This window comes from Temnothorax longispinosus, chromosome 8, assembly GCF_030848805.1.
Source record: "Temnothorax longispinosus isolate EJ_2023e chromosome 8, Tlon_JGU_v1, whole genome shotgun sequence".
Lineage (NCBI taxonomy): Eukaryota > Metazoa > Arthropoda > Insecta > Hymenoptera > Formicidae > Temnothorax > Temnothorax longispinosus.
Genome location: NC_092365.1, coordinates 7,134,489 through 7,159,224, shown reverse-complemented (window position 1 = coordinate 7,159,224; position 24,736 = coordinate 7,134,489). Strand labels below are relative to the sequence as shown.

The window sequence follows — 24,736 nt, the reverse complement described above, 5'->3', positions numbered from 1 at the left end:
CTCTACAAAAATTCCTGAAAATATCTTCTTTTTATGACCTTTCAAACCAGAATACCCTCTTGAAGCTATACTTGATATAGTTGCAAATAATTGTACCTGTATAAAAGAAGGTATCCAGTGATCTCGACCAGATCGGGGAAGCTGAGATTGGCGTAGGCCGATTGCTCCGCTCGATCGATCAAGAGAATTTGTACGAAGCCCTCGACCACCCGGCATCCCTCCAGTTTTGAGAATTGACTCACGCTATTTCTTATGTCTATACTTTGGCACACTGCAACAGAGGAAACCACACCGTGACGGAACAGATTAATAACGCAACAGAGATTCTATACTATGTTAACTGTAATGATCTGGGTCAATAACTGCTGTGCGAGCTGTCACTGACAGCTTGCTAATTGTAAGTTTGAAAGAAAAAACACTCACATGGACTTGACTATCGTAATATCGTGTCTGTATTGTGTCGAAACCGCGAAACTGCAAAATTAAAGAATTCATGTCCATCGTGCGTCAAAGTCATTTGTCTGCAAGTCTTGAGCAACTTTAAGAAATTTCAAGATGAAGTGAGTCATAAGTTATAATGTGCTGGTAATATAAACTCCACTATTTTTTGAGTGTTAAAAATTTTAAAAATTCACAAAACGTTGAATGCCTTTCAAAAAAATAATCCATTAAAAAAATTATTGTAAAAAAATACAAAAAAATATTGTTTAAAAAAAAATAATATAATGAAAAAATAATTGAAAGAGAAAATTTATTTTCTTTCGTCTATCGGCAAAAATCACACGTATTCTTCTTTCTCTGCTTCTGCACACTCATTGTGAGTTCAGAGACTGCAATAAATCCATAGACATTGACCCCAGCACCTTAGAGGTCCACAATAGAAACACTGCCATCTTGAAAAATAATAGCGGCTACAGCAAAAGGACTAAATATTCTTAAACACCACGTGGAAATGTTAGATAATATCATATTAATATACAGCGTCTGGCTCTAAAAATTACCTGTTAATCATAAACAGTTACAAATACCTAAACAAAGTTTTACATATATACTTTTCATAGGTTTGAAAATCAACAAAAGAAAAATAGGTTAATTAATCTACCGCCATTAAAGAATTAATAAATCTAGCACTCTTATCGTCCAGAACTCTAGTAGGTAACCTAATAAACAAGTTCTAACTGTCACCTTTAAAGTACAGCTAATTGTAAATGTTCTTGAGATATTGAAGGGGTTCCATATTACCACCTTCTCCTCTAATATAACATAATTTTTTCTGAATTCGGTTTTAACATAAATTTTTTTTATTAAGCGGTATCCATAATTAATGTAGAGAACCTAAGCCGATTTTTAGTACTTTTTGAATTAAAAAAAAACCTAAATTTGAGAAAGTTATAGCTGGCTAAAGTTTCTTTGATGACGGCAACTTCAAAAGATTTCGCATATAAGGTATGACGTCACAGCACATTTTCGTGTACTATATTTTCTTCAATTTTGAAGATATTGCAAAAATTCAAAAAGTTTACAAAAAAAGTATGCCATGATCTATCAGACCGCTTAATAAAAAAAATTTATGTTAAAACCAAATTTTATTTTGTAGGTATTGTTGCGTACATTATTAGAAAAATAAGTTTAGGTTCTGGGACGGTGAACGAGAAGTTACAACCGGTTCAATTACCAGTCTTAATTATACCTATTCATTATTACCTTCACCGCTGTAATTGTCAGAAAATGACATGAAAATATCTTCAATATGCTCTGATGATAGCTTGATTCTTGCGTTTGAGTGTTTTTTTTTCTTTTGGCCAAAGAGTGTAACCGGCCGCACAGGCCTGACTTAGGCCGGTTGTTCCAACCTGTTGGTAAACTACCTCTAGTTAAATCATATGTCTATCTTTGTTTAATTTAAAGGAAAGACAAAGACATATATATATATATATATATATAATTTAACTATTAGTTAGCTTACCAACAAGTTGAAACAACCGGCCCTTAGTCGAACAAACCAATAAGTTTATGCAACACGTGCATGGAAAGTGCCCCATTACGCACGCTACGCGTGCGTGATAGACCACTTTCCAGGCACTTGCAACATAAAATAGGGAGTGTAAGCCGTGTGTAAAGATGAAAATTCCCGGGTGCGGTAAACTCCGCACCCGGGAATTTTCATCTTACCTCACTTGTTACACAAATAACTAATAAGTTAAATAGTGTAAAGTGCCAATTAGCTAATATCGTATACCTATATATGGTAATATGCGAATTCACGCCCGAGGAAATATCTTTTCCCACGTTTTTGAAACTTATGACTATGTTATTATTATTTGTATCAACCTCCTCTACAAATGCATATATATAGAAGTCAAGTGCGTTCATGGTCCAAAACTCTTTAATAAAATGGACGAGGTTCTTTTCGTAATTATATCGCGGTATCAAATGAAATCGTAGATTAGCTGATGGAAATTGTATTCGCGTTAATCCGTGTAAAAATCAAAACTGAGAAATCAGTAAGGTGTGATTTTTGCGATTGCGAATGTGTTCTCCAGTGCCAATAAGTCACGTCTGGCACGCGGCTGCGTCAACGTGCAGCAGTCAAACCGGTGTATTAAACCGCGGCTTGCTTCCTCGGTTTCGCTAATCGCCGTATTGGAACGGGCGTAACGGAATGTTGTCGAGTCGACGTGCTCGATTTCAACGAGAAACGCTAAAAATACTCGCCGCGCCGCCAGCTGCCGTCGAAATAAACAGGAAAAGACGCGTCCCGCCACCATTATTCGCGCGGAGCTGTATTGTTGTCAGGATCGCTTTAGCGGGACGATTTCATCATAGAGGGATAAACCGCGTACCTGCGACGCGCGAGTTCTCTAAGCCCTCCTGCGCAAAATGATCTCGCGATAAACGTCTCTTCTCCATGATTGCGTAGCAATATGATTTGCACGAAAAAAGAAACGCGAGAGTACTTTCCTAATGTAACTGTCATTATAGTTTCCAGACAGCAACGTCACGTGATTTTCACGTTGATAAGTAGTAATTACCGGTCCTAGACGTCATGCACTCTAACTAACTGACGTTTAAGATACGTAAGTATTATAACGTAATAAGTAACATCAATTTAAAAATGTTTATAATACGTTTCAAATAGGTCATTTTCAAATTAAAAGAATATGCAAATGTCGGTCATCTAACAGATGGCATCTAATGAGATCCATTTCTTGTCATTTAAAATATGACAAATGGTGGTACAAGAACGATATATAAATGACGGAATTGCACAACTAGTATTAGGTGTATCGTGAAGTCTATTTTTATAATAAAGTGTGGCACACTTTTGGATTAATGTAACATTAATGTAATCTTATTGCTTCCTCATAGAGAAAGCTTTGTTTTCGTAAACCTCGTGTATGGACCTTTGATCACGTATAAAGCTAGGTCTAATGAACCAAATCTTAAAGAATTATATATGAAATAGGGGTAGAAAAAACCGGAGAAAAAATTGTTTTTTTAGTTTTCGATGCCAATGTATTCAGAATGTTCTAAAACGTCGAAAAATCGCATTTAAAAAATGTCCGTGTGTGTGTGTGTGTGTGTGTGTACGCTTTTTACTGAAATTTCTACAACTCAAGAACAAATCAACCAAATCTTAAAGAATGATATATGAAATAGAGGTAGAAAAAACTGAAGAATGTAATAGAATTAGAAAAATTGTTAATAATAAAAGGGTTACCAATTTCTGTATAAAAAAATTTGCGTGATTGCTCTAATTTCCGCAAATTTTATGAATAAAGCATCATTAAAGGTAAGTTGGTATTGAATTTGGCAAAGATCGGTGAATAAGGGGTTACCGATTTTTTACTAAAAAGTGTATAAGTTATACATGTAGTCTTATATAAAGTATCATTTAAAGAAAGGTTTTGAATTTGGCGAGAATCGATGAAGAGATTACCGATTTCTGGAGACAGATTCGCAAATTTTGATATATCAGGTTATTGCTAATTCTATTATATTTTTCAGTCTTTTCTACCCCTATTTCATATATAATTCTTTAAGATTGGTTGATTAGATCCAACTTTATACGCGATCAAAAGTTCATATGCGAAGTCCATATATATAGACCATGTAGCCTGAACTCCCAAAGTCAACATTGATTTGACATTGCGTCGATTGTAAAACCGCACTTGTGCTACTAAGCTGGCCCTCTATCAATTCATAAAAAGATTAAATTAAAATTAAAAAACGTGTGCAAATTAGAAACTTGCACATTGCTTCCTCATCATTACAGATCGTTACCATTGCTCCTCTTTTATTTCGTTCATAAAGCTTCCTCTATGAGGAAGCCAAACTAATAAATACTAATAATTATGCATCAAATAAAATACAAGCTTCCTTATAAGAGGAGCTTTGTGAGCGAAATAAAATAGGAGCAATGATAGCGATCTGTAATGATGAGGAAGCAATGTGCAAGTTTCTAATTTGCACACTTTTTTATTAATGGTATCTTTATTTTTTTATAATCGGCATTAAATAAACACAAAACAAAATATATGTACATTTTATAAAAAATCTCGTTTCTTATTGATTACAATTTTGTATATAATTTTGATTTTCACAATCCTCTATACGTTATTAACCTTTCGTCTGTATTACGGCATTCGAGCCGAAATGATATCTGCTTGTAATTGTAAAACTTGCCAGAAAATATTAAATAAACGATGATGGTCAAAACGACTATAAAATCATCAACTATAACGTAGACAGATATTTTGTAAATTTTTTCAGATTTTTCTAAATACTTTAAGGTAAGGAAAAATAGCGTCGAACGTGACAAACTCACGTATACACTCCAACCAACGGTGCAAAAAAAAACGTATACAGATGGAGGGTTAAAACGTCATTAAAACGTCATTAAAAGGCCAAAAAAGTCACGTCTTTTTAACGTCTTGAAATGTTGTCATCGGTCTGTAACTTACAATTAGTCCTGTTATTATTACGTGATTATAAAAGGATGATTGATGCGTAACGACTGACCAAAAACTGACGTAAAAATCACGTGACGCTGCTGCCAGAGTTTGTTCGCAGAAGTATGTGTTGTATGTTTTACTATCCGAGAAATAGTGAAGAGTAATAGCGTTTAGCGTTATCAGCAATGACTTTCAGCATTAACGCGCAATAAGCGGGGCCAAAGTCATAAATTATTTTGTACTCGAGGATAATTGACGGCGTGTCACTGTCCTTCAAATTATCTCTCTATACGAGTCGTCTAGCCCTGACGTATACATCGCAAAAGACCACGTCTTGCTGAAACTACTAGTCAAGTCGTTGCCAAAACGCATGATCAACGCGCATGTTCAATTGCAATAAAAACGTTTGTTGACAGGTGCACTGGCAATATTATCACCAGACATTTGTTTTCTGTCACTCGTCGGTGAGCTTCAAAGAAACATTGGAAGGACACTTTAATTGACGAACCATCGAAAAAAAAACATTTATTTATTTTGTTTACCATTCTGGTAATAATTTTATTCGCGCAATTATACAATCTTACACTCTTTTTGAATTATAATCCTGAACAAAGAAAAATCGGAATTTTTTACAAGATTATTTTAGTCTCGATATCGCGTGACTACTTTGCGCTTTCTTCTGAATAAGAACCTCAAAAAACCCTCCGTAATAACAGATCACAGACAACTTATAATTTTCATAAATATTCAACGTAGAGTTCACGACGGTGTAGACAGTTGCGGAGTACAGTAAATTGATTATACGAGTCGCATAATCACCTCGTGTAACATCATACGAGAAGGCGTAACGTCTCGACCGCGCTGCGTCAAAGCTGCTGAAACCAGCGGGTGTCAATGACGACGAAGCGAAACGAAGCGAGACGAGGCGAAGCGATGCCGTAGGAGATGCGAAGGTTTCATTCATAACAAATTGCACGATGCGTACGGCAACGGCGAGCATACTATTTGCGTGCGTACGACGCGTAAGCGGTGCGGTGGATCAAGGCGAAACAACAATGGGTTCGTGAAGATCCGGGCGTTGTATTAAGCGACCGAAGCCGAGGCAAGGAAAAAAAGAAAGGTAAGGAGAAAAAAACTGTTTGTGAAGACCTTTCAAAATTACGATAAGGAAAAGCTGAAGAGATAATTAAGCGCGGACGCCACGTAAGTATGTTTAAATTTTGCACAATATCTTTAGCGCGTGCATTATCTCCCTTCTAGTTTTAGCCGCCTTGTCATCGTATAATCAGTTACCAATTACAAATAATTATTATCTCAGGTTATTGACGTACACTTTTTGCAAATAGTAGCGGTTAATACGCAATAATAAATACGCAAATATAGATAGGCAGAGTGACAGTGTAGACGACGCGCGACGTTACTGTACGATCGGGGACGTTGTTAAGATGCTGGCACGTGCTCGGCGTTCACGGATATATGTATTTCGCGGACGCGCGTTTCGATTCTTCTTGTTTTTCGCGAGCATGAAGCGAGCGTTGAACCAGCGCGATTAATTATGTAAGCGAAAAAGATATACGCCTCGGGAATATTACAGAGAAATTTGACCGTTGAACGCAAGCGCACTGGGCGCGATTAATGCACCCGATTGTACATTTTTTCTGCTTGACATCCGGGTTCCGCTTTTTAACAAAGTCAAGAATCAGCGAAACGCTCCTTCCGTGAAACGCCATCGATCGTATTTCGCAGCGGTAGGAAGTGTACGCGGTAGCGAGAGGGGAGGGGCGCGAGAAAAAGAGAGAGAGAGAGAGAGAGAGAGAGAGAGAGAGTGTGTGTGTGTGTGTGTGTGTGTGTGTGTGTGTGTGTGTGTGTGTGTGTGTGTGTGTGTGTGTGTGAGAGAGAGAGAGAGAGAGAGAGAGAGAGAGAGAGAGAGAGAGAGAGAGAGAGAGAGAGAGAGAGAGAGAGAGCCGCGACAAAATTGCAAGGTGGCAACACGTGTGTCGCGCGAGGTTGCACCCGGTACGCAGGTAACGGGCGTTACGAAGGGACAGTCGGGGGATTCATCGCTTCTGTAGCCTACTTAAGAAGTTGCAACGGCCGGCACATTCCAAACACTCTCCCCAAGGTTGCTTAGCCATTCGTCCAAAGGCCGAAGCACTTGGATGCCCTATACATAGATCGAATGCGTATCAATGTGTCCGGCTCCTGCGTTGCCCACTGACACATCCGTGCGATGCTACCCTGTGGCATTCCTCAATCCGGCCTGGCCTGCCCGGCCCCAGCCCGGCCCCAGCTCGGACCCGTACTCGACGATATAGTCGCGACGCGCCGGCAATTCCGTCTTGAATGATCGCTACTTTGTATTCTCAATAAAGGCCGTCCCAGACATAACGAGATCCTCCGATCCCGCCGAACGTCCCAATAAGAAATTTCTGTCTTAAGCCATTACTTACAACGGGCGCAGTACTACACCTGTAATGGCTTGCCGCAGTTGGTTGACCCGTACAGGCACGGTACTGGTTACACTTCAGTTTCAGTACTGCGTACTGCGCGCCTATGTCGAAATACCAGCACTGGCATACAAGTCTTGGCCCAGTATTGGCATAATTCTGGCTTAATAGAAATTGAGTTTATGATGGCAAACCCGTATATCTTACAGCTATGCCAAGCGTTGGCAGAATACTGACATCCTACGGGCTGAGTAGCGCGGGCGGCTGCGCGGGCTCGCGCGGCGAGAAAGTTCGGCTCGCGCCTGCTACGCGGCGCATCGCCAGTATTTTTTCGCGTGATTAAGATTCAACATCGACTCTTATAAGATCTAGGGCAGCTCAGCAGAGTTTCTCCAGCGGTCTCAAGTTCGCCAGTCAGGGCGTTCTCACTAGTAGGGCCTCTGACATAACCCTTTTTGATTACGAAGTGTGCTCTTCATCCCGGGGCCTTCGTTTATACCTGCTTCGCAGGGCATTAACTTTTTTCGGTAAGAGTCGACAGAGAGCAAAATTCAAATCATATTATAACAATAATAGATGGTTTGCCATCTATTATACTATGCCATCTATAATAATGGTTTGCTATTACTGTCGCATCACTGGCAAACCAGTACAGAACATCGTTATCATCCCAGACATATGTCAGTATCGCGCCCGTAGTTACGTCGGTACTGCGCCAACACTTTCAGCCTATACTGGCCTAGTACTAAAACCGTACTGGTTTGCCACTACTGGCGCATCACTGGCAAACCAGTACAGAACATCGTTATCACCCCAGATATTTGCCAGTACAGGTGCAGCACTGGCTGCCAGTACCGCGCCAGTAATGCCAGTACTGGGGTGGTACTGCGCCCTTTGTGGATTTCTTAATGGGCGTGTTCACCTCGCGGGAAGCGCGCGATACCTCGCAGCCAAGAGTACGCTACTCTGATGCAATACTGCGGAGAATGTCAGCCGACACTTGACGAAACGGCATTCTCCGTCTCTAGAGAGAAAATTTCAGACTATCGTCGCGAGTCCGCCTTTTTCCCTGATCCCAGTTCTTCCGTTGTCATTTCCATAATAAATAATTTGCATAATTTACATTTGCATAATTCGAACTTGTAAACGGAATAGCAAAGTGCGCGTCGATCGAGCGCGACATTTCCCTTTAATCGATAATCCGTGTACGGTATAGGTATATCGGATCGGGGAAAATCGCATATGGATTAACAATAGTAAACAGGGAGTGAGAGTATCCCGAAGCGACAAGCCGAAGAGATTACAAACGTCAACGTGAAATCGTCGTGGAATGTGGTTGTTGTATTTGCACATCAGAGTTGAGTTGAGTTGAACCGGCTATCTGAACCAAGCGAGTCGACGGGGATACCCGTTGCAAAAAATTAAATGCTACGCTACTGATGACCGGTACAATATATAAAATTGGACACAACGAGAATCGATCGATAAATAAAACGTCCGAAAGACCTGGTACGGTTTACTCGAATCTTCTTATGGAGAATTAATATAGAAACGGAACTTTATTCGAAGTGTTAAAAAGATTAGAAACTCCTTGTTGCTTATTTTCAACATTTAGCTAATTATGATTTAACTCTCATCGCGATTATTACTGTGCGATTTCTATTTTATTGTATATTGCTATAATTACTCGTATATCTTCAACGCCTCTCTTTTTATTAACATAGTCTTTTATCTCTTATTTCTTTTTTTCTCTCTCTCTCTCTTCTGTATATTTTTATATTTATCGTACAATACCCCGACATCTCTTGTAACGTTCTCTTTTTGCATATTACTATAAAATTACTCCCGCCGATAAATAAAGCAAAGATTAAATTAACGAATTAAATTGGAAAGATATTCACATCGCGCTGCAATCAACAGACAAATAAATAAAATGAATAAAATATAAATAAATAAAACAGTAAAATAACACATAAAAAAAATTAAATAAAATGATCGCGAATATTTTTACTCGTCAGTTATCTAGCAGATTTCTTTCCACCGCGTAAGCTCGTTCTACGCGATCGACACTTTAGTTGCAAAAGTCCTCGATTAAACCGGCTACAGAGATGACGCGCGGCATGAAAGGAGCAAGCGACCATGTAGTTATGGCTGGCTCGATATGGCTGAAGGAATGAGCAACGCGGTAGCCAACAAAGAATATCGCGTGAAAATATATTCGAGCATATTTCATACATTCCGCGCGCCTGCGACCTGCGGGCGAGCGGACATATGAAAATTGATGGTGTATATCGGTTATAAATTCGTTTGGAAATTTCGTAATTATTCGAACGATAAAAGATAAAAGCAATCGGTCCATGCGGAAGATGAAACAGACCTATGCCACTCTTAGACCTTTATCAAGAGACACGGTAGTGTCTCGCGCCAAGTACACGCGAAGCGAGACCGCACCGTGATACATAGATACGTTGTTGTACAATCGATAATTCGGCCAAGGTTTCAATTGTGGTATCATATTGCCTTAAAAAAAAAGTAGACCGACAACCGACAACTTGCGCCACTTTTACAACGAAATATATTGCACGAGCAACTGCAACTCTGTACTTAATAATAAAACGTCCATTAATTAATCAGATAAAAATCCTTCTTTAATGATACCGTCCATGAATCTTATAACGTTTACAAGGTATTAATTAATCAATGTGGCAAAAATAATGCGAGTAAAAATATGTCGGATAGCGGTAGCCCTATAAATAGGCAAATAAGCTACGTAACGCTCGTCATTTTCTCGTGCTTGCGGCTCGTTAAGTTTCATCAAAAGCCGGAAGCCATCGGCTTGGCGCCACTCGAACCAGCCACATAGAGCCCCTGTCGTATCATGTGCTGCGCTATTGTGCGACCGAGCACAGCGAATCTCGTGGCCGTCTTCCGCGCGAAATACGTTCACAGGATAGCCCGATGCTCTAAAAATAGCGACGTTTCGTGCTTTCCCTCCCGGTGTCGTTTGAATCTCGATGAGCCTCGATGGCAACGCAAGAACGACGATAAATTTATCAAACTCATCAATATCTTTGCATACGATCGCAGTAGTCGCGTCGTAAGACGCATCGTAAATTTATTGACGCGCACGGTGGCGCGGCGTAGTGTCTTTACGCCAGTGCAAATAAACGCTTCCGACGAAGTATACGAAGTATTCCGTAGTTATACCAGGTGCAACACGCGCCGGAGGTCAACGGGACTCCCCTCCCCCCCGTAACTTTGGATGCCGGAAGTCGCCGTCTAGACAGAGGCCGCACTTCTCTTTTCTCATCCCAGCCGGTCGCGGTGCACACGCTCGCCTCCAGGGCATCTTTGCATCGCGATTGAAATTTCTACAAGCTGCGGCATCCCGATCCCGACCCCCCCCTGTACCGCGCCCCGACGTTAACATCGTGGCGGGAGCGCGACGGTACCCTCACCACGCCTACGATAATTTTGCGGTCCCGCCTTTTGATTTGCGAGGGCATCCCGAGATATCCCGAGATATTCCGCGCCCAGACTCTCGCAGCTTATAAACTATGGGAGCTTTCCAGCAAGCGACACAAGTATCGTTTTATCTTTGTTACTGATTACCAAAAAAGAAAGATAGAACAAGGCTTGTGTCGCTTGCTGGAAAGCTCCCTATGTTAACACGGCTGACGAGTTAACTTAACATCCAAAGTCCGTCGTGTCGATGCATTTTGAAGCAATTAAATATCTACCGCTGTATTAGCTTTTGGCGCGTGACGTAAACCCGATTAGTTCATACGTTCTCGTTACAAATAAAATTCGTCGCGATATTATCTTGACGTCGTATTTACACGAAATCGTCGGCCCGTTAGTCTTTCGAGCGAACGGATATCGTTAAATAATGTCACCAGACGACTTCCGTCTCCATTCACCGTAAAGAGGCACGTCACTTAATATTCGAGCTGACACGCCTTAATTACATCAACCTTCATCGTCCCTCCGCGATTCCGGGCCTCCCCTAGAGTACCCTAGACCATCCTCCTTTCCTTTGCTCTCTCTTCCGCGTACGATCTCGATAGCTTCTTATTCCCTTCGCCGTTATCATAACGCACCTTCCATTAGGTCGAGCATAGGGAACGATATTCATAGCTCATAGCCGTTCCTTAAGGAATAAAGATTGCTTATTTATACCCATGCGCAAGTATCTGCATGCATCAATGTATAAATAAGAAATTCTTATTCAACAAGAAACGGGTTATGAATACCATCCTAAGACAAATTTATCAAAAGCACAGACAAAACTGATACAGTATCGACCCACAGATTCAGATAATTCTTAACTGCATAATCCTCGCTGAATCATATTCTCGTACCCTTGATTACTAATATTTAATTCAGTCCCGATATTCCGGATATACAAAAGGAAGAGGTTGTTAATACGATTCACTAGTTGCGCATAGGATTTTTCGGACGTTAATTCTTCTCGGTTGCACAAAATGTAAAGTAAACGAAATAAAAACACGAACAAAAAATAAAAAAGCAAATTATACAGAATTTTATTTATTATATATGTCATAATAATAAAGATTACAGGAAATGTTCGGGGAAAAATATGCTCGTCTTCCGGCGCGGCGGTGTAACGCATCAAGCACATGCAGACATACGAATACATATGTATAATGAATATAATTATGCAAGTTGCTTGTTTACTTTAATCTAGCGATCAATGTTCACTGGCGCACGCTTCCCTTGTTTCACTTTATTTCAATAGAAACTAGTAAAAGAGGTAAATATAACAGGTAACTTGCCACTCGATTTGCCTTCCTGCAACTTCGATATACGCTGGGTTAAAGACGGCTACCATACCGAGTAGACGGTGTGGAAAATGCACGAAAGTGTTTTCGACTCGATTCGACGGTGAAAGAGGGTACGGAAGCGTAGAAAAGGGAGACGACGCGGTGCAAGCCGAGGGAGACCGAGAGCCGAGATATTTTGCGCATCGCATCGCATCGCATCCCATCGCAGGAATGCCATCGGTTCTGTTGTTCTCACGACGGAGTAGCCTGCCTTTTTGTGGCGAGGTATGCAGCCTACGATTTTGTCCTCTCTCCCTCTCTCTCTCTCTCTCTCTCTCTCTCTCTCTCTCTCTCTCTCTCTCTCTCTCTCTTTCCCCCCTCCTCATATCCCATTTTCTCTTGGTTTTTTTCGTTTCCTCCACTTTCTCTCTCTCTCTCTCTCTCTCTCTCTCTCTCTCTCTCTCTCTCTCTCTCTCTCTCTCTCTCTCTCTTTCCCCCCTCCTCATATCCCATTTTCTCTTGGTTTTTTTCGTTTCCTCCACTTTCTCTCTCTCTCTCTCTCTCTCTCTCTCTCTCTCTCTCTCTCTCTCGTTCTTTCTTTTTTCTTCCGACTGCTTCTTTTCGCTCTTCTTTCCTTATTCGATAGCACCTACTATCTCAAAGGAGTATACCACCGAATTAGATCGACTTTTGACCAGACGGGATCTTTCTAACAAAAAAGAAAACAAGCTTGATGATGCTTTTTCTATATCTGTACACAAAACATGTTTACTAGCTACTATCTACATGAAACTATTTAAATCGACTTCAACTGATTTATCGTCATTCTCTACATATTTTTGACCGTAGTGAAAAGATAATTTGAATAGTATCAGCTTGTGTCAAGCTGCACACGTAGTGATAGCAACGTGGGAAAACAATCTTCGAAAAAGAACAGCGTAGTAAATTAACTCTCGTACGACCATGCCATATGAGAATTTCGGAACTGCGGCATAAAACGAGTTCATCGTCCTCGGAATATGCATACTTCGGGAAAATGGATCCAACATTTGGAATTCTTCGCAATATTGGACAAGTTAGGAAATATTTCTCACTGTACAAGCTTAATAAATGTATATTATTTTAAAAATCAAAAAGTATTGATAGTACAATATTTAAGAATACCCTCATGTCTATTACACTGTTAAAAGAATAAAAAAAACACCCAAAACGAGACTATTAGTCATTTCCTGTAATTTTTTAGATGCGGAATATTATCCTGTTTACCAAACTGCTCTATCACGTCACAATTTTAAGAAATTTACATTTAAAGTTGTAAAAAAAAGCTATCTTTACGTATTTTGTCATATTGTAATGTGACAAGGTGTGTGACGTTAGAGAAATTTTATTGCAATCAAAATTAAGTAGGGCTTTCAGTGTTCAAAAGAAATTTATTTGTGTCCGCTATGATTAATGACATATTCATGGTTAAATATAGGGTCTATTGTAGAAAAGCTATAAATTAGATATTAGATTATTGACGATTTACCAAATAGAGTGTACCAAGTATAATAGGGCATATACAATTGAATAGGGAATTTCAATTATGTTTATTTAAACTTAAGTTCTTTAGGTCGCTGAATATGAAAATCCAATATTTTAGATATCACATCTGTATTAAGTATAATGTGTGAAAAGTTCCTATACAAGGAATTATTTGCTATAATTTATAAATATGATTTAATTTTTATCTTTTATTTAAACTTTGTCAATTTTGACATTGGATTCATATTCAGCAAAACTCTTAAGTTTAAATAAAAACTCTTAAGTTAAAAAACTCTTAAGTTTAAATAAACATAATTGAAAGCTATTTGATAAGTCATCAATGATCTAATTCACAGCTCTTCTGCAATAGACCCCATATTTAGCCGATATCTTATTAACCATAGCGAACACAAAAAATTCCTTTTGAGGGCTAAAAGTCCTAACAACGTACAGTGGATCAAACAAGTATTTGTATACAGTTTTCTTACAATAACTTTATTCGAAGAAATAATACATAATTACGAATTGTGTCTATAAGTAACTTATTACATATACTGTATATGTAATAAAAAACTTATGAACACAATTCGTAATTATATAATTTTGATTGCAATAAAATTTCTTTAGCACATCACACACCTTAGTTATAATATGACAAAGTACGGGAAAATAGTCCTTTTTTGCAACTTAAACTGCAAATTTCTCAAAATTGTGATGTGATAGAGCAATTTGGTAAACAGGATCGTATTCAACGTCTAAAAAACTACAAGAAATGACTATTCGCGTTTTAATGTACAAAAGTAATTTTTTTTGTTCAACTGTGTTATTATAGATATAACTGTGTATATATAGATATACAAAATTATCTATTGGTCGTCTTTCAATGTCATCGTTGAAACCCACTATATTTCTGAAAATTTTTGAGATCATATATTCGTATAAATTCTTCTTCATAAAATTACCTGAAAGATCAATTCTTAAAATATTGAATAGTACTTAAGGTTGCCGTCACACATTGCAGGGCAGGCGGCGAGAGGGGACGGCTGCCAACTCTAAATAATCAAATTTTTCGTCGCGTGAGATAAACGAGTTTTAGTAAATGAATATGTGTAAATAAATGCATTAAATTAGCTGTTTCTTAAGGTTTTATTTTAAATCGTTGTTTGTACAATTGAAAATACGTTAAAATATGGCAATATGCTGTTTTATTTTTACAATTTCTTGATAACTATGTAGACAAATCATTTCAGTCTTCGTAAAAGTCCTTCCTAAATATGTAAAGAATTATTTGCATCTATTTTCATTAAATTCTTATCATTTTTAATATGCTTTCGAGAGTTACATTACAAGTGTCGTAACATTTTTGCTATATGTCGCCGTGTATAAGAGAGAGAAAGAGAGAGTATAACTTCAATAATTAATTACTCGACAACCATGCAGATAATTGTCTTCAACTTTGGCATGGACGACAGATTTCATAGACGAATATATCCTTCATATAAATTTGAACTAATTCTTATCATATTGATTTGAGCAACCAACCTCCTTAAGAAACACCTTGTATAGAACAAATTTTATCCACTTTTATTAATATGTTCTATTAAAAATAATGTTGGAAATTTGCAACTCCTAAAATCTGTTTCGCTCGGGATACGTGCCTATAATATCTATTGGCAAATCCGACGAGCTGATTAATCATTGTACGCTTAATTCATCGACATACAGTATTGGACTGCGCATAAAAGAGGATAGAGCACATGTACGGCCAATATCTATCTCTTTCTATTCAACACTGTAATATTGGTTGAAAAGCGAGTCAGATTGGCCGCACTTGCGCTCTATCCTTTTCTATGATTCGGACCATTTTGGTATACTGCGTTTAGGTACGGATGCCTGGCGCCTGGCGCAGTCCAGTACTATATGTCGATGGCTCAATTGTATTTGCCGATGGCAGCCATCGACACGCATCATCGTGTTCCTGAAGGAGCGCATAGGCTGAGAACCGTTGCCTACTATGATTGACGTTTTAAGATCATCTCGAATGACATTCCAGAACGTGAGTCGTTTACCTGCTTTCGGAACACGCTGCACAATCTCTGTGGGTGATTAAATGTATTCGGCTCTACGAATGTACGTGTAGTGGCGTGCCTGTATCTTGTAATTCTTTCACCACACTAATTATTTAATAGCGAATTCAGGCCAAGTCTATTTTTTATACTTGAACTTAGTCATGTTTCTTTCGACAGAGAGAAGACGCTAGAAATTTGCTATCATCGCGGATACTATTTAAATATTATGTTCGACTTTAACCTCGTCTTTTTGATTATTTATTCACAGTAAAAAATTTTGTGTATTTTTTTGTTTAAAAATATCTTTGTTAAAATTTTTGTGTTAAAAATATAACATACTTATGTATTAATTTAACTAATTTTGATTATATTATCTCATTTATTTGTGTTAAACTCATATTTAAGTAAATCAAACGTTAAAATAACACATTTTATACTTAAATCATAAGATTAACATAAAAATAATGTAGTTTTGTTAAAAAATATTCTCGTTAAAATTTTTGTGTTAAAAATGTAACATATTTATATGTTAATTTAATTAATTTTGATTGTCATCTGATTTATTTGTGTTGAATTCATATTTAAGTAAATCAAACGTTAAAATAACACATTTTATATTTATAATCGTGAGATTAACATAGAATTCCTTCTGATATTTCAAAAAGACTGCAAACGCTAATAGTAACGCGCGCTGCCGCGACGCGGCTACACATGCGCCAGTACCTTCTGTAAAAATTCTCACGCGCTAGGATAAAAGGCGAGCCTATGAGAGCCACTTTGCATTAATAATTTAGTGTATAGCATATAATATAGCCTGTCTCTTTCTAAAATTCTAATTCAAAATGTAATAAAATGTTTTGTGTGCAATGTACTATGCAGAAAAGTGTATTATTATTATTTAAATAATTCTCATTTATATATAAAATAATAGATAGTATTATTGTAGCAGTAATAATAATATCCGTTAACATTTTCAAAAAGTTATATTAACATATTTTTTCTGTAAAATATTGAATTTCTATTATATAAATACTGTAAATTTTACACAATAATTTAATCAAATTTTTGAACAATTACATTTAAAAAATGTTAAAATAACATGTTTTTTTATTTATATTTAACATTATACAAATGTTTGTTGTACATAAAATTTTCGTTCACATATCAAACTTTTTTTTATTTTGTGTTAAATTATGGACATAATATTTGTGTCATAACTCATAACTTGACATATTCACATTAGGGGTATTCAAATAAGTTAGAGTTTAATGGTTTGACAGGTTATGTCGGGTTAAAGTTGAGTAAAAAGTTAATTTTTACACTTTTAACCCAAAGATTAATGTGATAGGTTAATGAGTCACTTATGTATTTTGCATAACCTTAAAGAGTAGCGCGCCCAAAGTTAATTAATTAACTTTTTACTCGACTTTAACCCGACATAATCTGTCAAACCGTTAAACTTTAACTTATTTGAATACCCCTATTAGGGGGTAGAGTTTAATGGTTTGACAGATTATGTCGGGTTAAAGTCGAGTAAAAAGTTAATTAATTAACTTTGGGCGCGCTACTCTTTAAGGTTATGCAAAATACATAAGTGACTCATTAACCTATCACATTAATCTTTGGGTTAAAAGTGTAAAAATTAACTTTTTACTCAACTTTAACCCGACATAACCTGTCAAACCATTAAACTCTAACTTATTTGAATACCCCTAATTATGTTAAATTAACACAAAAATTTGAGTGGACCGTTTGGGACATGTGAAATGTGTTGAATTTAACAATTTTTTTACTGTGTTCCATCGCTTTAAATGTTATCCCCATTTCGGTTTTCCTTTTAACAATAAATTGTAATTACTTATTTCAATCGATCTTTATGTAAATTCTTGTTGTTTTATTTTCGTTGTTCTGAAGAAGATCAAGTATGGCTCGAAACATAAACTTTCAAATTTTTAATAAACAATTTGTTTTAATTTATTTTTTAACATCTTTATTATTGCTCGAAAATTGGCATTTCACTTTAATTATAGCTATTTAAATATTATTAGAGACCCTTTACCTCACCATTATCGTCATCGATCGTAAGAACGGACATAATAAATCGATACATCATCATAGACCGGCAAAAAGTAATAAATAATTTAAAAATTGGCAATCTTCTCAATCTTTCGGCGAATCACATACGTGCTAAATTGCCATTATGAGGACGCGTACCTTAGGTGCGCATCGTGTCGAGACGCATCGCCGTTTTATATATCACAAAACAGGCTTACGGGTAGGCAAACTTATCAGACTTCTAGGAATGAACGGTAGAGTCTGAGGAGAACGGAATATAAAACCAGTCGTGATAATCTCCTGGATGCAATTTTAAAACATACTCGACCGCGATTCATACCTTCTTCTCAATGCCTTCGACATTATTTTCATCTTCTCACGAACGTCATGTTAATCCCGTACGAAACATCTAGCAATTAACGATCGAGCTATCTTTGCATTTATTATTTCTATATAAAAATACTTCCATGAAACGTCGCATTATATCGAACACTGATCAATCGTTCAAACGACAGATTTTAATTACGGGAGAACCAGCTTTACGCTCGTGTTTCGCGCAACGTAATATTGCCGGTCAATGAATATCGTTGAAAATTCTCGAATAAATGTACGAGCGAGCGGTGACAACGGATTGAAATGTTCGTAATTTTGCGAGTTGCTAGCATGGCCTAAAGAACAACTTGTGCGATAACGAACTTGTCAATCATTCCAGTATAGTCGCGAAATCTCGTTATATATACAAAACACATCCGTGCTCTCCTCTCGAATTACTTTAGTTCGCCGAAGAATTATCGCTTCTCTCGAAAGATCAGTTGCTTACGTTTAAATGCGATCGAAATATATAAATTTTCATACAGACTCTTTGTACTGATTAGTAGTCAATTAGCAGCTCATGAAGCGAATAGAGAAATTGTTGCAGCATTGAATGTATAATTTTACATGTTACCTGTAAAAAAAAAATTTTTTAATGTCGATTTCATTCTCGAGTCGTGTTATGCGTTACGTGCCTGCGCGTAGTTAATTTGTCACTTTGTTATAAAAATGTCACAAAAAGTTTGCATTATTGCGTCGAAGCCGGCTTCTTTCTGTACGTAAATTGCTGCAGCAAGTTGCCGACTTATATATCAGTGAATGTAATCTCTTCGTGTCTTTTCAGCGTTCAAGTAGTGTGCATAATTGAAGTACATAAATTGAAGTTTAATGCGAGTAAACTGGAGCAGTTTTCTCTTTTCGTTGGCATCTAACGCAATTTTACTTCAGTCAGTCACCAGAGTTGATAAGTTACAATCCGGGATCCTTTTTAGAGTAAATATGCGCATCTCGTAATCGTGAAGTTTTAAGCGAAGAATAAGTTTCCGTCTGACCTGCTGCTTTGTACTGCATTATACATGATCTAACAATACGGTTCGCGCTTCGCGTTGCTTCGCTCTTTGAAGATTTGTGAAGCTGTAAACATAATATGCCAGTTCGACCAATAGCGTGGTAAGCTGTTGATCCACACTTTAAATGCACATTTTTTACTTTCTTCTTTGCATCGATCAACTTGATCGATAAAGACTATTTTACAAACGCAAAACCTAATTTTTTGCCACACGTGGCGATTCAAATTATTGTTTTGCGGAAAAATATGCATACACTAGTAAATGATCTTTCTAAAATGTAGATCGACTTGGGCGTGCCCACTTAAGCGGATAGAGGGGAAGAAAAGCGTATTCACCTCCGTCTCTGTTGCTACGGTCGATGGCGGTGTCGTGTGCTGCTGCGAGGTCGGGTACCGCGAGTATCAGGAGAACGATCCAGAGGAGCCTCCGCCATTCGGTCGATTTGACATCGCCGTGGAATTTGACCGCGAAGATCCACCGCACTACGCTCGAAGCACATCTCGCGGTCGATTCGCGGAGCGGAGTTCTATCACACCTCAAAGTTCTGTCGCGTTTTCCAACGGTCGCTTCCGAGTCATTCATCAGCAAATCGTTCTTTTCGCGCTTTCGTCTCGACGATCGATCAGCCACATGACTGTCCCTTGTCCATATCGCGTCCACCGAATTGTAACCGCCCGTTTGACCGCGTAGACGCTCGCAAAGATCGCACGCCGTCGTCGATACCGGTGACGGCAGAAACGACACGCCATCATCTCTCTCGAACGCGCCGCAACTCGACGATGGACAATGGCAGTGGCAGGTGGTAGAATTAGCCTTCGAAAGATCAAGAGCAACAACGCTCGGCTCGTCTTCGTCGAACGTCACGCCGCCAGGTCCGCGCGCGTAACACGCGCCCGACGACTTCATCTTCACTGGAAGAACGAAACTTTTCCCCCGGATGGGAAAAAAACGACTCTACGTTCTCCGCGGAATTCAGAGTAAAAGGAATAAAGTGTCGCGTTTCGCTCGCATCTCTTCGCCGTCGACGCGGCGAACTCTCGCGTCACACCACAGCAGCGTTCTCTTCGGCGTTCTCTCTCTGTTCGTTCTCGCGAACGTATGTACGATTGGAGGATTCGAGCGTCAATGCGACCACAGGCTTCGACGACGATCGCTCGACGACGTCGCGGATCTTTTTTTTTCTCTCTCTCGACGTTGACCGTGACGTGTTTGTCGGCGTCGGCTTCGTTTGACCTCTTCGTGGCCGCGTGAGAGACCTCGTAGGCGTACCACGAAACGGAGAGACCGCACACACGCACGCACGTATACGCGATATATCAACCAACTGTGCTGGAAGATCGGCACCACCAGCAGGTCGTCACCCTAGACGACTTCATTAACTGCAACAAACTACGCGCGCCGATTCGAGATTCGCCAGTTGATCTTGACACCGAATCAGTGCACGCTCCTCACCATACCGATGATACTGCTTCCTCGGCGATATTCAGACAGTCTGTCATCCTGGAACGAAAAAAGATACAAAGTTATACTTTGCAGATGCCCTCGATATTATGAATAATACTGTATTTTAATTTTAATGATGTTATATAAGTCGTTTGGCGTCGTTTTTTAAGGGGACATTTACGTTACGACATTAGCTTATGCAGTAGGTTTACTTGGACTTAATCGTAGGAAATGAGATACCTTGAAACGTTAATTTTTTCGTATTCATTGAAGGATAACGCGAGCGCGCTACACGGCGATAATACACACGAGAAACTTGAAGAAGGGAAAATATAATGGCGATTGTTGCAAGTGAGACTTACGCAGCCATCAATAAATGGCAATTAGAGTCGTTATTTACAATGCATGGCGATCACCGGCGCGGCGCCAAGCGTATGCCACGCTCATTATATGTGGAAAAGAATGCTTTGCAAGGATAAATTATTGTAATAAATGAATATTGCGCGTGTCCATTCAACGAACAGACCGTGCGCGTAATAACATGATATAAAAAGATATACCTCGTTATGAGGATTACGGCTAATTATACGACTGGATGACGGTGCGAGTTGCAAACGTACTGGAAAATAATATCGTTGCCACTTTTGAGGGTATTCGGGATGGCCCTGTCTTATCGACTTGAAATTCCGCGCAACATTTTTGCACGATAACGTTTTTGTACGATAACACTTCAACTCACAAATGGTCAAGCAAGGAAATATCGTTTATCAGTCCTGTGTGTGCCAATTTATTATAATAAATTATAAGACTGCATCGCAAAAGACCCTTCCTTTCTCTTTGTTCTGAGAAATATATGAATTTAATGTACGTTTTGAAATGTAAGCAAGAGCTCGTTTTAAATTACATTACTTTGTTTCCTTGTGCAAGATTGTGGTAACGATACGCGAAGGAAAACGACCATCACCAACAAAAAATTGAATTTAGCGAGTGAATAAATATGTTCGATAAGTTGCGCGGCAGTTTCGATCGTCTCGATAGCAGATTCATCGACGATAATATTTCGCGAAGGAGGTGCTCGTCGAAAACAACGAACGTTTAGCCCGAGGGTTTCGCGGGATTTAATCAAGCTCGCTCACTCGGAATTGGATTCATCCCCCTGCCACGGATATTCCCTTGCCATGTTTCGTTATGATTTTTGACGAAAAATTACACACGCAACAGATTGTTTACGTAACGTCGAGATCAATTGTGCTCAAAGTGGTTTATGTATGCTAATTTCGGATAGCTGTTGCGAGTATCATGCACTCATTTTCATGCGCATTTTTACGAACCGCGACACTCTATACATTTTTATAATTCTTATCCATCCGTATGTACCGGGGTCATGACGCTTCGTGACAATATCTTCAGGCCATATTTATAGCGCGGTGCTGTAGCGCGTGCGATAAACGTGCGTGTGATTTACAAATTATCGAATAAGCTGGGGTGCTCGAATCGACAATGCAACTCACTCTCGCCATAGCAACACTGTATCGTATAAAACTGTCGGGCACAAAGTAAACTCGGCAGATGTCCGGACCTTGCCTTATATACCTATACGGGCGCGCGGTATACTCCCTGTATACTAAAACTCTTCACAGAAAAGTAAACCCTAAGCTCTAAGAGCCGCATGGCCAACCAGTTGTGTGTCTAGATGCAATATTCGCGTTGTTTACGACGCGCGCCGACTACGTCTAATGTGCCAAACGCTGCTTTTCATTATACGGAAAGCTGAGTGTACATGCAGCCAGAAGGTACTACGAAGTAGAAGAGGGAGAAAGAGCGAGAGAGAGAAAACAGGAAACGTGCTATCCTGCTGAATAACAACGCTGCTTCTTCTGAAAATAAATTACAATTTTTCAATAAATTATTTTAAAAACATATGAAACGAAATTAATTCAAGATAGTTTCGTTTCCAGCTTGCGGGATCCTCTTTGAGTTAAAATTAACCATTCATGAGTTATCCGCTGTACGGATTCCTCCTCAATCTGAAGCGTAATGTTGGAAATGCGCCGAGAATGGTAATTCGCCGTGTCGACGGGAGTGAGAATGGCCGCGCGATCCCACGAGCGGTTAAGTGGCTGCAAAACAAAAAATTTGAAGCGTCGCGCCATGCCTGATCGTATGAACATTGTCTTGCTCGCCCGTGACTCGGGTTAAGTAACATGATTTGATTAAGCGTAGATTTCTCTTAATAATAAACGGTAATTGATTTATTGCGTATAAAGAGGGTCACGCTGTCACCCGTAACGAGATGTGTACGCTGTGGCACGCGGGACCGAGAGAGATTCGATTGTACCTCCACGATCGTGAGTATCGTGACCCGATGCGAACACGACACTCACAAACGTTTTTCGATTCACGACTCATTGAATTCGCTTTCCCGATCTGGCCGTTTTCTATATAAGTATACCTACGTCTCGTACTTGGCGCTTAGCCTGCGAAAAGAAATTAGCATTTGCATCAGTGCAGATTTTGCATCTGTATTTTCTATACAGCACGTAGTTTAAAAAAGTTACGGAAACGTCGCGGGAATATTATCCCATGTAAATCAAATCTCGCTTAAACATATTCAGTCATTTCCTTACTTCAGCTATGCCAACGGTCAACTTTGTATGCGCTAACGGATCTTTTATTTACGAGAATTTTAATCATCTGTATAAGCATCTAACGAACGATTCATGTCACCTCGTGGAACCTTTCAGGAAGATTACAACATTGCAGCGACGTTGCAATCTCGTCAATTTCGGTACAATGTTGCGAGGAAATTGTAGAGATATTGCCAAATTCCAATCAGATTGCAGCGATACGCGGAAAAACGTCGCATCACAATATGAAAGATTGTAAATTTTGTCCCAATATCGGAATACGACACTGTTCTGTGCACGCTATATAAGTATAGTCATGTGGAAATTACGTCAGTCACGCTACGTACATGGGTCCACCACCTACGCCGTCTTATTCATAGTTTTATTTGTAGTACGTGAAGGCAGACACGACTCAAGAATGTGCGTTACAGCGCGACACCTTCGTCATTGATAGCAATTTCACGCGTGAGCTTGAAAATGTCAAGTTGTAATTTTAAATACCATGCAGTGAAGGCTTCATCATTTGACAAGTTAGCGAAAGGAACATACGCAATTATACGTGTGCCGTATTATTATTTATGATCGCGCTATTCTAATCTTCGTAACTTTCATGTCTTTGGATACTTCTTTTTTGATTTTTTAATATGCAAGAAATATCAAGCATCAAATATTGGCCAGATTATAAGTATACAGGGTGTTTCTTAAGTAAAAAATTGAAGGAAATATTCAATGCACTGAAAAAAAAATTTTTTAATAAAAAAAATTATTTATTTAGATTGTTGCCAAGAGATTATTTACTTAATATAATACACATATTTATTTAGAATTAGATATTTTTACTTAATTTAAATAAAAATATTTAATTCTAAATAAATATGTGATATTAAGTAAATAATCTCTTGGCTACAATCTAAATAAATATTTTTTGGATCTAAATATTTTTTTCTCAGTGTGACTTATTTTAGGAAGAAAAGGTCCTACATGTCTTAAACTGCTTTATTTTCAAAATACAGGGTGTCAAAGACGCATGACTCTATAGTGGATCTAAAAATGTTTCATCGATACTGGAAAATGGTTCTTATAATACCACATGCACGCATACTAAATTTGAATAAAATATCTTTAAACGTTTTCCAGGTTTTCGAAATTTTCATTTTTTTTTTTTTTTTCACAATTTTGACACCCTGTATTTAAAAAACGAAGCAGTTTAGGGCATATTTATAGGACCTTTCGAGAGGGACCTTTTCTTCCTAAAATAAGTCACGGAGTGTCCCCTTCAATTTTTTGTATTTACTTAGGAAACTGACTGTATAATCCTGCAGTATAATCTGGTTGCAATGCGAGCCTGCATATTGTAATCGTTCCTTTCATTGTTCGTTTATTCGTCTGACAGATCGATATCAGATCAGGCAATAACTCTCCCCGAGAAGTAACTTGCTAAATTGCGAGA

At 38.5% G+C, this 24,736-nt stretch overlaps 1 protein-coding gene across 3 annotated transcripts in view; it reads right to left on the bottom strand.

Moving 5' to 3' along the window:
• Positions 1–24,736, bottom strand: part of Inr-2 (insulin-like receptor-like) — a 60,013-nt gene that overhangs the window by 19,519 nt on the left and 15,758 nt on the right. For all 3 annotated transcript variants that reach the window (XM_071786997.1, XM_071786995.1, XM_071786998.1), the window contains exons 2-3: positions 19,552–20,716; positions 97–271 (exon numbers count right to left, since the gene is read on the bottom strand). In XM_071786997.1, the coding sequence (XP_071643098.1) occupies positions 97–271; positions 19,552–20,122 (746 nt within the window). In that variant the 5' untranslated portion in view covers positions 20,123–20,716. The remainder of the gene's footprint in view (positions 1–96; positions 272–19,551; positions 20,717–24,736) is intronic.